This window comes from Lithobates pipiens, unplaced genomic scaffold (genome assembly GCF_037356315.1).
Source record: "Lithobates pipiens isolate NorthernLeopardFrog02 unplaced genomic scaffold, aLitPip1_a1.2 Scaffold_3, whole genome shotgun sequence".
Lineage (NCBI taxonomy): Eukaryota > Metazoa > Chordata > Amphibia > Anura > Ranidae > Lithobates > Lithobates pipiens.
The window spans coordinates 32217492-32230911 of NW_027507790.1; the positions used below are offsets into that span (position 1 = coordinate 32217492).

Here is a 13420-nt window from a genome sequence, read left to right on the forward strand (position 1 = left end):
GCGTGGTGCGTGATGCCAGTGAAATGCACATATAGTGTATTATTGCTCCATGACATGTGTTTTCAGGTTGAGCTGACAATGCTACAGTATTTCGGAATGTGTTGGCAATAATGAAGTGGGTTCTGTATGTATAATTTATACTCATGTTCTCCACTTTTAGGGTCTACTCATAGATAGAGCTGGAAGAAGATTTCTTATCATTGGAGGATACACTATGATGGCATTTTGGTGTATTTTAATGACTATAACCCTGACATTTCAGGTATGAGGTTTTCCAATAATACTAAAGATTATTGTCCTTTTTCTTATTATGTTTTAATAACTTTGGTTTTCAGGTTGTAATAACTGTATTGGCTATTGCAACAGAACACACAATCGTTTCCTACCACACTACTTCTTTGTCCTTCTTCTTGTTGTCCCTCCAAAGGGGTAGCAGTTGGTAGGTATGTTTAAGATTTTCAAATCCTAATAGTTAGTACTAGCATTTTGTAATAATTTTACAGTGTTAACAAACCCATTTTTCTGTGTGAACAGAGAATGTGATTGTTGAGCTGTTTTTGTTTACTTCATGCCCATTACAGTTTGCTATCACATCTATATCTCATGAGAAGCTTCTGATGGGAAGTTCTTATTCTACCTCAGGAGATTTCTATAACTTGAAGTAAAGATAAAAAGGTTGATTGTGTCTTTCTCAAGAGCATATCACAGGACTGAATTCACGCGGTATATGAAAGGATAATGCAAACGCGTAATAATGCATGATACAATAATTCTAGTGTGTCTTTCCTAATAATTCCTACTTATGAATGTACTAGTAAGAGAAAACATTAACGGGGCTCCTTACATTAGTGCACTGTGATAACACCGTCAGGGTGAATAGGGATTCACATGCTTGAAAATCACAGAAGGAGTACGTGATTCTAAAATTATCCTAGTTTTGTGTTGTGTCTAATAATTCCTAGTTATAAATGTACTAGTAAACCTTTAAGGGACTCCTTACAATAGTGCACAGTGATAAGTCATGGGTGGATGGGGCTCAGGGGCGTAACTATAGGGGGTGCAGCAGTCGCGACTGCAACTGGGCCCTGTGCTGCAGGGGGCCCATGCAGCCCCCTCTACATATGGCCAGCAGCAGCATAGGCAGCTAGGGGTACCAGTGCACCATGCACACGGGTGGCTGGAGGTGGAGGGTGACTAGCAGAACTCCATGCTCGAATATCGCACTGGCTGCTCTTTAGTTGTGCATTCCCCGCATGACCTGTGTCCTCGGCCAGCTCCTCAGAGTACCCCTCTCCTGCTCCATGCATTGCCGCTCAGTCTGATGTCTGTTCTCCCCAGCCAGAGTCCCGCCCCTCCCGAGTCCGGCCCACACTGCACTGCATACTTCTCCCGGGTAAACAAACTTTAAGCACACAGATGCAGTGCAGCCCTATGAGAGCCGGCTCCCCAGAGGACACTGTCGGCTTGTCTGCCAGCCCCCCTCCTCCCCGTCATACACAGATGATGAAAGGTCTTTCTGGGAGATATGCTGATCACCCGTCCAGCACACTGGATGGAGCCCCAGCCAACATTGATGAGTGCGCGGCCTGCAGCTTGGTCATGGTGAGTGAGAGGACCCCATCCCCCACACACCATTACATACCCCCTCCATCTCCCCCTGGGGACAGGGGCCCCTTCTCACGTGGGGACAGGGACCCCCATCTCCCCTGGGACAGGGACCCCTTCTCACCTGGGGGCAGTAACTTCATCTGCCCTGGAGAAAAGGACCTCATCTCTTCTGGGGATGGGGACCCCATCCTGCCTAGGGTCAGTCCCCCAATGGGGCACCTAAAAATAAAAAAAAATAATAATAAAAAAAAACTACTGATGCCAGTGGTGGAACTACAGGGCTCACAAAGGTCATACCTGTGACCACGCCCTGGAGTTCCACGCCAGACTCAGAGGGAAGGGCCCTGGCTGGGGTTCAGGGGGCCCTTCATGGTTTCTTGCATCGGGGCCCTGAAGGTTCTAGTTACGCCACTGATGGGGCTCCAATTCACATGCTTGTAACTCACAGGAGGAGAACTTGATTCAAAAAGGAGAATAACATAATGGCGCTCTGAGCCACATCTTCTGGTTCTGCACACCACTAAAAAACTTCTGGAAAAAAATCCAATCATTGATTAGGCAAGTAACAGGTCTGAACCTCCCTTACACCCCAGAAATGTTTCTACTACATGTGGAAACAGATGGTTTCAATCTCCCACCCAAACATTAGACCAGACACTTGATAAACACAGCATGAGCTCTGTTCCCCAGACTTTGGAGATCTCCCACGTTTCCTTCTCTGAAGCAGAGGGTAGGACATGTAGACCCCATTTATGATATAAAATCCATTATGCACTACAAACTAGACAGACAAACTCACTTTAATAACACATGGGAGGCATGGAAAGGCTTCCAATCCTTCAAAATCTATAAAGCCGTCAAAGAACTGAATTAAACGTGGGTTAATAAATTACCCTTGATTCATTTTGAAAAAAAATGCAATGAAAATGTGTCTCCTATTTTCTGGACATCTTGATACCCAATTTCCTCTGTCATTCCCCATCAGTTACCTACCCTTTCCCCTCTCTTACCAGTTCTCTTCCCTTCCATTCTCTCTGGGTCACCCCTATGGATTGGAATACCAAATAATTATCTCTTCTACCTGATACACAAGCCATTGAAAGCAGAGGGTGTACCTGTATTCGCTGGACACTATTGCGAGACACAAAGATGGGCGTTTTGGAGGTGATGCGTTTTTTCCCCTTTCTCTCATCCTCTCCCACTCACGCCCCCCCCCCCCATTTTTTTTTTTACTACTTGCACACTTATACTCAACCAGACAGCCTTTGAACAATTTTGTCTCTGTACCACTGCAGGATTTGCAGAATCTAGTACATTGAAACTTTCATCTCTACATGTAATACTCTTTTCTGCTTCTTGTCAAATGTTTAATTATCTTTAATATGCTTACCCAACTTTCATGCAAGATCTTGTATTGTTACCCTAGCTTTCACTATTCACGTGTACAAGATCTGTCTCAATTGTACTTTCCCAAAACATCTTTCAGGACAGCAACCGAGAAATCATGGCTCCTCCCACAACAGTAAACACCTCATCATCCAAAGATTTAATAAAGGGCCTCCACCCAGCTTTCCTTCAGTTTATTGTGCTTCCTCCAGCTGGTAGGAACACCTCCAGTGGGAGCCATGATCTCTCAGGTCTGTCCTAGGTGAGGAGAGGTTCTCGCCTGAAAATACTTTTTCTTTTTTCTGACAGGAGTCTGTGATCTTCCCACTTACTTCTAGCTGGATGATTTCCGCGGCTCTCTCTACCCTTTCTGTGCTCAGGGAGAGCCTGTACTGACTGGGAGTGCTTTCCGGTATTTTTGGCAGATGGGCAGTGTGCAGAGGCCTCCACTTGTCTCCCACAGCGCGGGGCAGTGGCGGTGAAGGCTGAAGCAGCCAACATTATTTTGGTGGCTGAGGTGAGCTCTGGGCCACGTCCTGTGCACAGCACAGGAAGGGGAGGCACTTCCGGGTCAGGCACGCAGAGTTATTTATGGCCGCAATGCACAGGGGGCGAGAGCAGGGTCACCTGGTGCCTTTCAATTTCCAGTTCCGGGTCAGCGCAGTGGTGTTTTTGAATCCAGGAACCGGCCATTCGATCAGCCATGCACCCGCAGTGCGCTCTGCAATGGAGGATGCAGCAGGAAAGGGGGCAAGCCAAGACATCAGCAAGGCCAAGGTAAGGGACTGTGTCCTATTTACTGTGGGTCATTCTCCTATGGGTTATCAGAGGGAGCTCTCCCTGTTGGTAGCACAGTGTCTAGATAGTTAGCACTTCTGCCTAGCCGAAGGGGGCTCCACTAGGATTGGTTGTGGTGGTGGGGCTTGCTTTGGCACAGGGAAGTAAGAGGTCCTTTCCTAGAGCACCTGGGTGTTTGTAGATGTGCAATACTTCAGCGTGGTTCTATTATTGCTTTCCTCTGTTTATCCAGGCTAAAATAGCTGTTCATCCAGTAGAGAAGGCATTCTGTTTGCAAAAGAAAAGTTAAGCGAATCCTGGACAAAGATTTGTGTGGATTTATCACAGATTAAGTCAAGGAGGAGTCTACATCCATTTGTGTTGATCTGGTTACAACCATTAAGGATGAGCTCTGCGCCACTTTTCAGGTTTCCTGGTCAAACTTGAGAGAAGAGCCTGGCCCTCAGGGGAAGCTTGGACCCTACAACGGACCCCGGAGTCTCAGGGGGTTTCTCTGGGTAAGCAGCAAGGCCCCACTTCCCAGGATATATCCCAAGGGGGGGGCGGATTCAGAAGGGGGGGGGCGGATTCAGAAGAGGAGGAAAATGAGGCAGATGCTGCCTCTAAGTATACTTAAAAAGCCAAAAGCAACATTTTTCCTGTTCATTCGATAGTCACAGACATGATTAAGAAAGAATGGCTGGAACTGGAGAAGAAACCATTATTTTCTCATTCCCATAAAAGAAGATTCCCTTTTGAGGAAGACCCTGACTCCATCTGGAACAAAGTTTCAAAACTGAATTCCACCTTCTCATAGATTTCAAAGTCAACTGACCTCGCTTTTGAAGATACGGGCACACTAAAGGTGCCTATGGATAAGAGAATAGACCTACTTCTTTAAAAAGCCTGGCAATCAATCATGAAAAATCTGAAGCCGGTAAAGGCAACAACATGCATTGCTAGGAATCTAGAGCACTGGGTTAATCAGATAAAAACCCATAATATGGCGGATTCCCAGAAACAAGAGATTCTGGACTCCTTTGCGGCCCTATCTGTATCTGCAGCAGTGCCATACATTGCGGATGCTTCAGCAGAGTCCATACGTATATCAGCTAGGTCTGCGTCATTAACAAACTCTGCTAGGAGGACCTTATGGCTAAAAACCTGGCCCGGAGACACAGCATCAAAGAACAGGCTGTGTGGCATCCCCTTTGCAGGGGATTTGCTATTTGGGTCATAATTAGAATCCATTCTTGAACGCACAGCCGATAAAAAGAAATCGTTTATGGTCAAGAAAAAGAAGGTGCAGACAAGCAGGCATTTTTTTCCGTCCCCAGAAAGGGCAGCAGGAAGATAAAACGCAGGGGAAAAGGAAGCCATGGTCTTTCCAAAAACCCAAATGTAGGAGTGGAGTGCTCTTCAACCCTCCTGCAACTTGTGAAAAATCGCAGTGACGCCTTCTTCCCAGTTGGGGGAAGGCTCCAGGAGTTTTCTTCTGCAGCAGAGAAGTATTACTCAAAACCAGTTTATTTTGAACATGCTGTCCCAGGGTTATGCAAGAAGGTTTTTGGTGATGAGCACTCTAGGGCAGGGACATGCACTTAGTCTACCTCCAGCTGTTCCAGAACTACAGGTCCCATGAGGCATAGCAAGACTCTGACAGCCACAAGCATGACAACTAGAGGCAGAAGCAGGATGGGACTTGTAGTTTTGCAACAGCTGGAGGTCCACTAATTGCATATCCCTGCTCTAGGGGATCCAATCAGGGCTCTCACCATGAAGTACCTAATTCAGGAACTAAGATCACAGAGAGTCATTGTTTCAGTCCCAGGAGAGGAAGGTTTTTGCAGGGCTTCTACTCACAGGTATTCCTCAGGAAAGTGCCGTCCCATCCTAAATCTCAAGATGCTAAATCGGTCAGGGTACAGAAGATATCAAATAGATTCCACTTTCGCAGCCAAAAACCATCTAAAAAGAGTTTGGTTTTCATCCCTTCTCCAGATACAGCTCAAATCGTATTGGCACCTTCTGTTGAGACAGGACCTGTTGATACAGGGGCCTTTATTCCATCAGGAGGTAGCTTCTGAAGAGCAGCTTTTTAGGAAGAAGGGATTTTCAGATAGGTTCGTTGCTACCCTCCTATCCAGTAGAAGGAGTGTTACCAGAGCAATTTATTCCTAGGTGTGGAAAGTTTTCAACTCCTGGTGGACTACATTCGGCCGGCCCTTAGAGGATATTGCTTCTGTCTGGAACTTCTGCAAGATGGAGTGGAGAAAGGTTTGGCAGTCAGTACCCATAAAATTTAGATTGCCACGCTGGGGGTCTTTTGGGAAAAACCTATCTCATCAGAACCCTAAGTGAATTGATTATTTAAGTCTCTCACCCGGTCCAGACTGGTAGTGATCAGAAGCTGCCCAAAGTGGTACTTATCTGTTGTTCTACAGGATCTGACCAAGGAACACTTTAAGCCTATTGATTTAGCCTCCCTGAGACTGATTACATTAAAAACAGTTTTTTTTAGTGGTGATAACGACAGCTCGAAGAATTAGTGAACTTCTAGCCTTGTCAATAAGGGAGCCATTTTTTTCTGACAGAATTGTTATGAAACCAGACCTTTTTTACCGAAGGTCAAAACTTCCTACATTTTGCTCTTATCCATCAGGAAGGAAGGAAGAAGAATTTCATACTTTGGCTGTTAAGAAAGCAGTCTTATGTTACCTTGAAGCCACTAAGAACATTAGGTGTTCAGACGCATTATTAATTTTATATGCTGGAAGTAAGAAAGGAAGACAAGCTACCACGGAAACCACTGCCAGATGGTTGAAAATGGCTATAACAGAAGCCTATTCCTTTTCAGGTCAAGTCAAGAGTTCATTTAGTATTCGGGTTCATTCTACAAGAGCTTTGGCGTGAATTGGGCAGAGAAAGCTGGTGTCACTCCCGAACAGATCTGTAAAGCAGCTACAAGGTCCAGTCTGACGACCTTTTCCCATCATTATAGGTAAACCTCCTGACGGCAGGTGACCAGGCTTTCGGAAGGAAAGTCTTACAGGCTCACGGGTGCCATCTTGAAAGATGTTTTGGGAAAATTCAAGTTAGACCTACCAGTAACTTGTTTTCTAATAGTCTTTCAGGAGGCAAGAAGCCACCCCTGCAAGAAAATAAGCCCACCTAGAGCTGTATTCCCAAGTCCCGCCTCAGCACAAATACAGCTGCAGGCTTGCTTTAGCGCGGCATTTGCAAATATATTATGGGCAATATGGAGTGCTTGGGCGAGAGAGGCGGAGCGACTGGCCAGACCAGCTGCACACAGTCTTACTGGTGGAGGCAGAGCCTTATGATCTGCCTACCCTCCTCCGTGTGGCTTTCTACACTGTACCTCCATGCAGTCATACATTACCTCCCCCTCTCTATACAGTCATACATTACCTCCCCCCTTCATGCAATCATACATTACCTCCCCCCCTCCATGCAGTCATACACTACCTCCCCCCTCTATGCAGTCATACACTACTTCCCCTATATATTTGAGGCTCTCCCATGCACTACCTCCCCCTATATATTTGAGGCTCTCCCATACACTACCCCCTCTCCATTCAGTCATACATTACCTCCCCCTATATATTTGAGGCTCTCCCATACACTACCCCCCCATGCAGTCATACATTGCCCCCCATATACTCTGTGCTCCCGGTTCCTCTCACCAACTCCTTGTGGTGACAAATCTCTCGCTGCTCCTGACTGCAAAACTTTTGTCATGTGTGCCAAGCAGTCAATCACATATAAGTGCTCAATATGGAAATCAATATACAGATCTTGTTGCAATAAAGTGATCTGTGCTGCAAACTCATTAAACAGTCCTCATTCCGGGAAAGACCATGAATCATGTCAAGTTTGGATTGATTCCAGCATGCATGGAGCACTTTGCACATACTGAAATCAATGCAAACTTTGCATTACATGAAGTTTCACTTGATGAGAACTGTTTAATGAGTTTGCATTGATTTCAGCATGTGCAAAGTTCTCCATGCATGCTGAAATCAATGCAAACTCATTAAAGAGGAGGTCCAGCCCCTAACCCCCTCATGAAAATTAAAAGTCAGCAGCTACAAATACTGTAGATGCTGACTTTTAATATTAGGACACTTACGTATCCAGGGATCCAGCTATGTCGGCACCCCAGCTGATTTTTGGATCAGCTCTCGGGTGCTGCCGCTACCATTCATGTTAAGGGAAACTGGTAGTGAAGCTTCACAGCCGGTTCCCTACTGCACATGTACAAAGCAAGCTGTGCTTTCTAAATGGCCTGGCGCAAGAGAGAGGAGGACCAAACGCCCAAGGGATGGCGCAGTCTCCCGGAAGTGGGGAAGGGTACTTGTCACAAACAGGTACCTTGTCCCCCTCCCCCCTGAAAGGTGCTAAATGTGGCACCGGAGGGGGAGCAGATAAGCAGAGCTTCCATGTTTGGGTGGAACTTCTCTTTAAACAGTCCACATTCAGTGAAAATTAATGTACTCCAAAGTGCTCCGTGTGATAATCAATACATAATTCATATGCACTGATGGCCACTGATAAGCTGCACCATTGGGCTGGGCACTGATAAGGCTGCACTGATAAGGTGGCACTCTTAAGTTTCACTAATAAGGCAGCACTGAAATAAAGCAAGGGGTGTGGTTTACAGGTGACAGGGCGGGTCTTGAACAGGAAGGGGTGTGGCATTGACAGGAAGGGGTGGATCATATTTAAACTAAGGGGTGCATGCATTTAGTCAGGCCTAGGGCAGCACAAAACCTAAATACACCACTGGCTGGGGCTGGAGGTTCTCTTCAAACAACTGAATGCAAGCTGGGTGGAGGCCTCTTATTAAAGCTTTGATCATGTGTTTCCTGTTGTGGGAGGAGCCATGATCTCTCGGGTGCTGTCCTAAAAGACTATTGGAAAACAAGTTACTGGTAGGTCTACAGTAAACCCTCATACACATGGTAGGACTTTGTTCAAATGCTCCCTTGGATTTTTGTACAAAGGGCGTCGGCCGAGAACTTGTATTGCATACACACGGCAGGACTTTTTCAGCCAACTTTCACCAAATCACGTGTTTTTTCTGCTCTTTACCGCCACCTTTGGTCAACTTCTGTATTGTTGTCTGATCTTTTGCATTGGTTCTGAGCATGCGTGTTTGTACTTTGTACAAAAGTCCTATGGTTTTCTGTGCACACGATCAGACTTTGCTCCATTGGACTTTTGTTGCCAGAAAGTTTGTCCGTTCGCACAGCCAACAAAAGTCCGATGAAAACCAAAAAAGTTTGTCCGATGGAGCATACACACAGTCGGATGTTGCTCCAAAACAGCTAATTTGCATGTTTGTTGTCAAAAAGTCTGATCGTGTGTATGGGCCTTTACTTGAATTTTCTGTGATGTTTCTTCCATGTATATGAGCAGTATTATTTCTAGTTATATTTCACTGTAAACACTATTTTTATAAAAAATAAAAAATAAAGAATGCTTAAAGTGGGATAAATGATAATAACAGGAAATTAAAGTGAACCTGTAATACAGTTTACACTTTTAAAAGTAAAAAGCAAGTCCAAAGAGCAGAGCCAGCACCACAATCTTTATTAGAGAGAAATGTTCCTTTTAGATTTACTTTCACCTTATACTGGGATATGACTATTCTTGATTTTATAGCAAAACTCCACCATTTGTCATCCTCCTGTTTTCCAAGACTATTCTTTTTAGCCACTGAGGGAGTCCTATTGGACAGTGGCATGGCAGCCAGAAGGGATCATCCATTAAGTCAGGGAAAGCGAGTGTCAGGAACCATGATTCAGACTGAGACAGAAGTACAGTTAAATCTCACTTGTTTAGAAATAATAAAATAAGGTAAACTGAGTAAACATAGTCAAAACATAGCCAGAGTTCAGGAACCGGAATGGATAGTCAAAAAAGCCAAAACGCCAGGGGGCCAGAAAACAGCATAGTAGAACAGCAAGCAGGATCTGGAACCAGAAGAAATGTCGGCCAAGCAAGTCTTTAACAGGAACACATGTGAGCGTCTCTAGAGATGTGACCAAGGCAGAGATCATCTGGACTGGATGGCTTAAGTAGGCAGGACCAACAAGCAGGGTCATCAACAGGTGAGTCACTGTGGAGAGATAGGAGCTGGCAATTAGCCGTCAGCTAAGCGGCCAGCTCAAAGAAGGAAGGGCTGGGCCCAGCCCTGACAGCGAGGTCTTAGTAAGAAGGGAGAACTTAATCTGGGGACCAGAAGAGGCTTTTCTGACTAATAAATATATCAGGCATAAGGGTGTCTGCACTTAGACAAGATGTTTACCTGCTGTGCTGAGGGAACCTGCATTAAAAACCACCTAACCTATTTGCTTGCCTCATTAGGAGAGACATAACTTGTTTCGAATGGCTTGATCCTATCAGATCAAAAATCCTCTTCACCACAGGCCATGCCTGCACAAACTGAAATATCACATAGTCCTAAGTATTCAGACCCTTTGCTCAGTATTTAGTAGAAGCCCCCTTTTGATCTAATACAGCCATGAGTCTTTTTGGGAAAGATGCAACAAGTTTTTCACACCTGGATTTGGGGATCCCCTGCCATTCCTCCTTGCAGATCCTTTCCAGTTCTGTCAGGTTGGATGGTAAACGTTGGTGGACAGACATTTTTAGGTCTCTCCAGAGATGCTCAGTTGGGTTTAAGTCAGGGCTCTGGCTGGACCATTCAAGAACAGTCACGGAGTTGTCGTGAAGCCACTCCTTCGTTATTTTAGCTGTGTGCTTAGGGTAATTGTCTTGTTGGAAGGTAAACCTTTGGCCCAGTGGGAGGTCTTAAGCACTCTGGAGAAGGTTTTTGTCCAGAATATCCCTGTACTTGGCCACATTCATCTCTCCCTCAATTGCAACCAGTCGTCCTGTCCCTGCAGAATTAGAATTAAGGAAAAAAAGTTCTATCTTGGTCTCATCAGACCAGAGAATCTTATTTCTCACCATCTTGGAGTCCTTCAGGTGTTTTTTAAGCAAACTCCATGCAGGCTTTCATGTGTCTTGCACTGAGGAGAGACTTCCGTCGGGCCACTCTGCCATAAAGCCCCGACTGGTGGAGGGCTGTAGTGATGGTTGACTTTATACAACTTTCTCCCATCTCCCAACTGCATCTCTGGAGCTCAGCCACAGTGATCTTTGGGTTCTTCTTTACCTCTCTCACCAAGACTCTTCTCCCCTGGTGGCTCAGTTTGGCCTGAACGGCCAGCTCTAGGAAGGGTTCTGGTCGTCCCAAACGTCTTCCATTTAAGGATTATGGAGGCCACCGTGCTCTTAGGAACCTTAAGTGCAGCAGAATTTTTTTTGTAACCTTGGCCAGATCTGGGCCTTGCCATAATTCTGTCTCTGAGCTCTTCAGGCAGTTCCTTTGACCTCCATGATTCTCATTTGCTCTGACATGCACTGTGAGCTGTAAGGTCTTATATAGACAGGTGTGTGGCTTTCCTAATCAAGTCCAATCAGTATAATCAAACACAACTGGACTCAAATGAAGGTGTAGAACCATCTCAAGGATGATCAGAAGAAATGGACAGAACCTGAGTTAAATATATGAGTGTCACAGCAAAGGGTCTGAATACTTAGGACCATGTGATATTTCAGTTTTTCTTTTTTAATAAATCTGCAAAAATGTCAACAATTCTGTGTTTTTCTGTCAATGTGGGGTGTTGTGTGTACATTAATGAGGAAAAAAAATAACTTAAATGATTTTAGCAAACAGCTGAAATAGAACAAAGAGCGAAAAATTTAAGGGGGTCTGAATACTTTCTGTCCCCGCTGTATGTGTTTCTGGAGCCAGTAATACTCCCTTTTGATCAGGGCTTCAGTTAGGCCTCATGCACACTAGATGTCTTTCCTCCTGGCAGGGGCATCATGCGGTTGGACATTAATTAATTTCATTGGCCAGAATAATTTCCACTTGCGTAATCAGTCGGATTTAAAAAAAAAACGCGCACAGAGTTCAAGATATTTTATGCAGTATTACTGTAAAGTAATGCAGAATATTTTGCTGCACCAAATAACATTTTTTTGCTTTCCTATAGGATGCCTATCCATGGGTGCCGTATTTAAGCATGTCTGCTGTGCTTGCATTTATATTGAGCTTCGGTCTAGGGCCAGGTAAGATAAGCTACACATAAATTGCACTTCTTTGTGGTCTCTCTACTAGCATGCAGCATGAGGAACAGATACAGCTTGATTTTGTGTTGATTAGAGTGGCCCATCATATTACATCATCAAGATATTTTTTGCCTTCATTTCACAGGTGGCGTTACAAATACCTTAACTGCAGAATTATTTACACAATCAGCACGAGCTGGAGCATTCATGATCGGAGGATCTGTAAACTGGATCAGCTTTTTTGCTATAGGAATGGTCTTCCCTTTCATAGTAGTAAGTATCATTTGTATATGGTTCTCCTACAGTCACTACATCTACTTAATTTAAATGCACATGGCACCTGGATTTTAGGTTGGTTTGACAACCCTTGACTCTAGGACAGGATCCATATGAAAGTAGTCTCGTCAGTTACATTTTTAAGAATATTTGCAGGTTTTAGTCCAGTGCGCATATATCAGCATGAATGGTATGTAAGTTGATCTGCCGTCATATGATCAGTCCCACAGTTGTATTAGGAAACACTGAACCCCCAGCATCTCCTAAAGCCTAGTACACACAATGAGATGATCAGACCAATGATCATCTGTTTTTTTACATTTTTGCATGCTAATCTCCATATGGAAAACTAATAGGTTAACTAACATATGAAAATTCTCATACGACAAGATAAAAATTCGGAAGTGATGTCATGTATTTGTATTTTCATATGAAAACTGTACTGATTAAACAAAAATCTTATGAGAATTTTTTTTTGCGTTTGTCCAGTATTGTTTGTACGATATTCTGATCGTGTGTACAGGGCTTTACTTATGCAAATATCTGATAAAAGAATAATTTCCTGGTAAACAAAATAATTGAGACAGCTAGCTTTCGATCACACTTACACCACTGATGCCAGATTCCAAGAAGGCTGCTTGCATTGTGACCTCTGACTTATTACAGGCCTTTTAGGAGAGGCAGTGAGCGAACGAGAGGAGCAGGGAAAGGAGTAAAACAGACTATGGGAGTTTATTCAATAAAGGCAAATCCACTTCGCACTACAAGTTCACTTAGAAGTGCAGTCGCTGTAAATCCGAGGGGAAGATCTGCTGATTTTATCATCCAGTCATGTGCAAGCTAAAATGCTGTTTATTTTCCTTGTATGTCCCCCTCAGATCTACAGCGACTGCACTTCCAAGTGCACTTGCAGTGCAAAGTGGATTTGCCTTTCGTAAATAACCCCCTATAGCCTGATTCCCAAATACACTATGGGGGTTATTTACTAAAGGAAAATCCACTTTGCACGGAAAGTGCACTTGGAGGTGCAGTCGCCTTAGACCCAAGGGGGACATGCAAGGAAAAGAAAAAACAGCATTTTAGCTTGCACATGATTGGATGATAAAATCAGCAGAGCTTCCCCTCATTTCAGATCTACCCCTCAGATTTGAAGCGACTGCACTTCCAAGTGCACTTGCAGTGCAAAGTGGATTTGCCTTTCGTAAGT

At 44.5% G+C, this 13420-nt stretch overlaps 1 protein-coding gene across 2 annotated transcripts in view; it reads left to right on the forward strand.

Moving 5' to 3' along the window:
• Positions 1 to 13420, forward strand: part of LOC143940244 (solute carrier family 2, facilitated glucose transporter member 11-like) — a 70240-nt gene that overhangs the window by 52127 nt on the left and 4693 nt on the right. For both annotated transcript variants that reach the window (XM_077461417.1, XM_077461418.1), the window contains 3 exons: positions 161 to 262; positions 11862 to 11937; positions 12083 to 12210. In XM_077461417.1, the coding sequence (XP_077317543.1) occupies positions 161 to 262; positions 11862 to 11937; positions 12083 to 12210 (306 nt within the window). The remainder of the gene's footprint in view (positions 1 to 160; positions 263 to 11861; positions 11938 to 12082; positions 12211 to 13420) is intronic.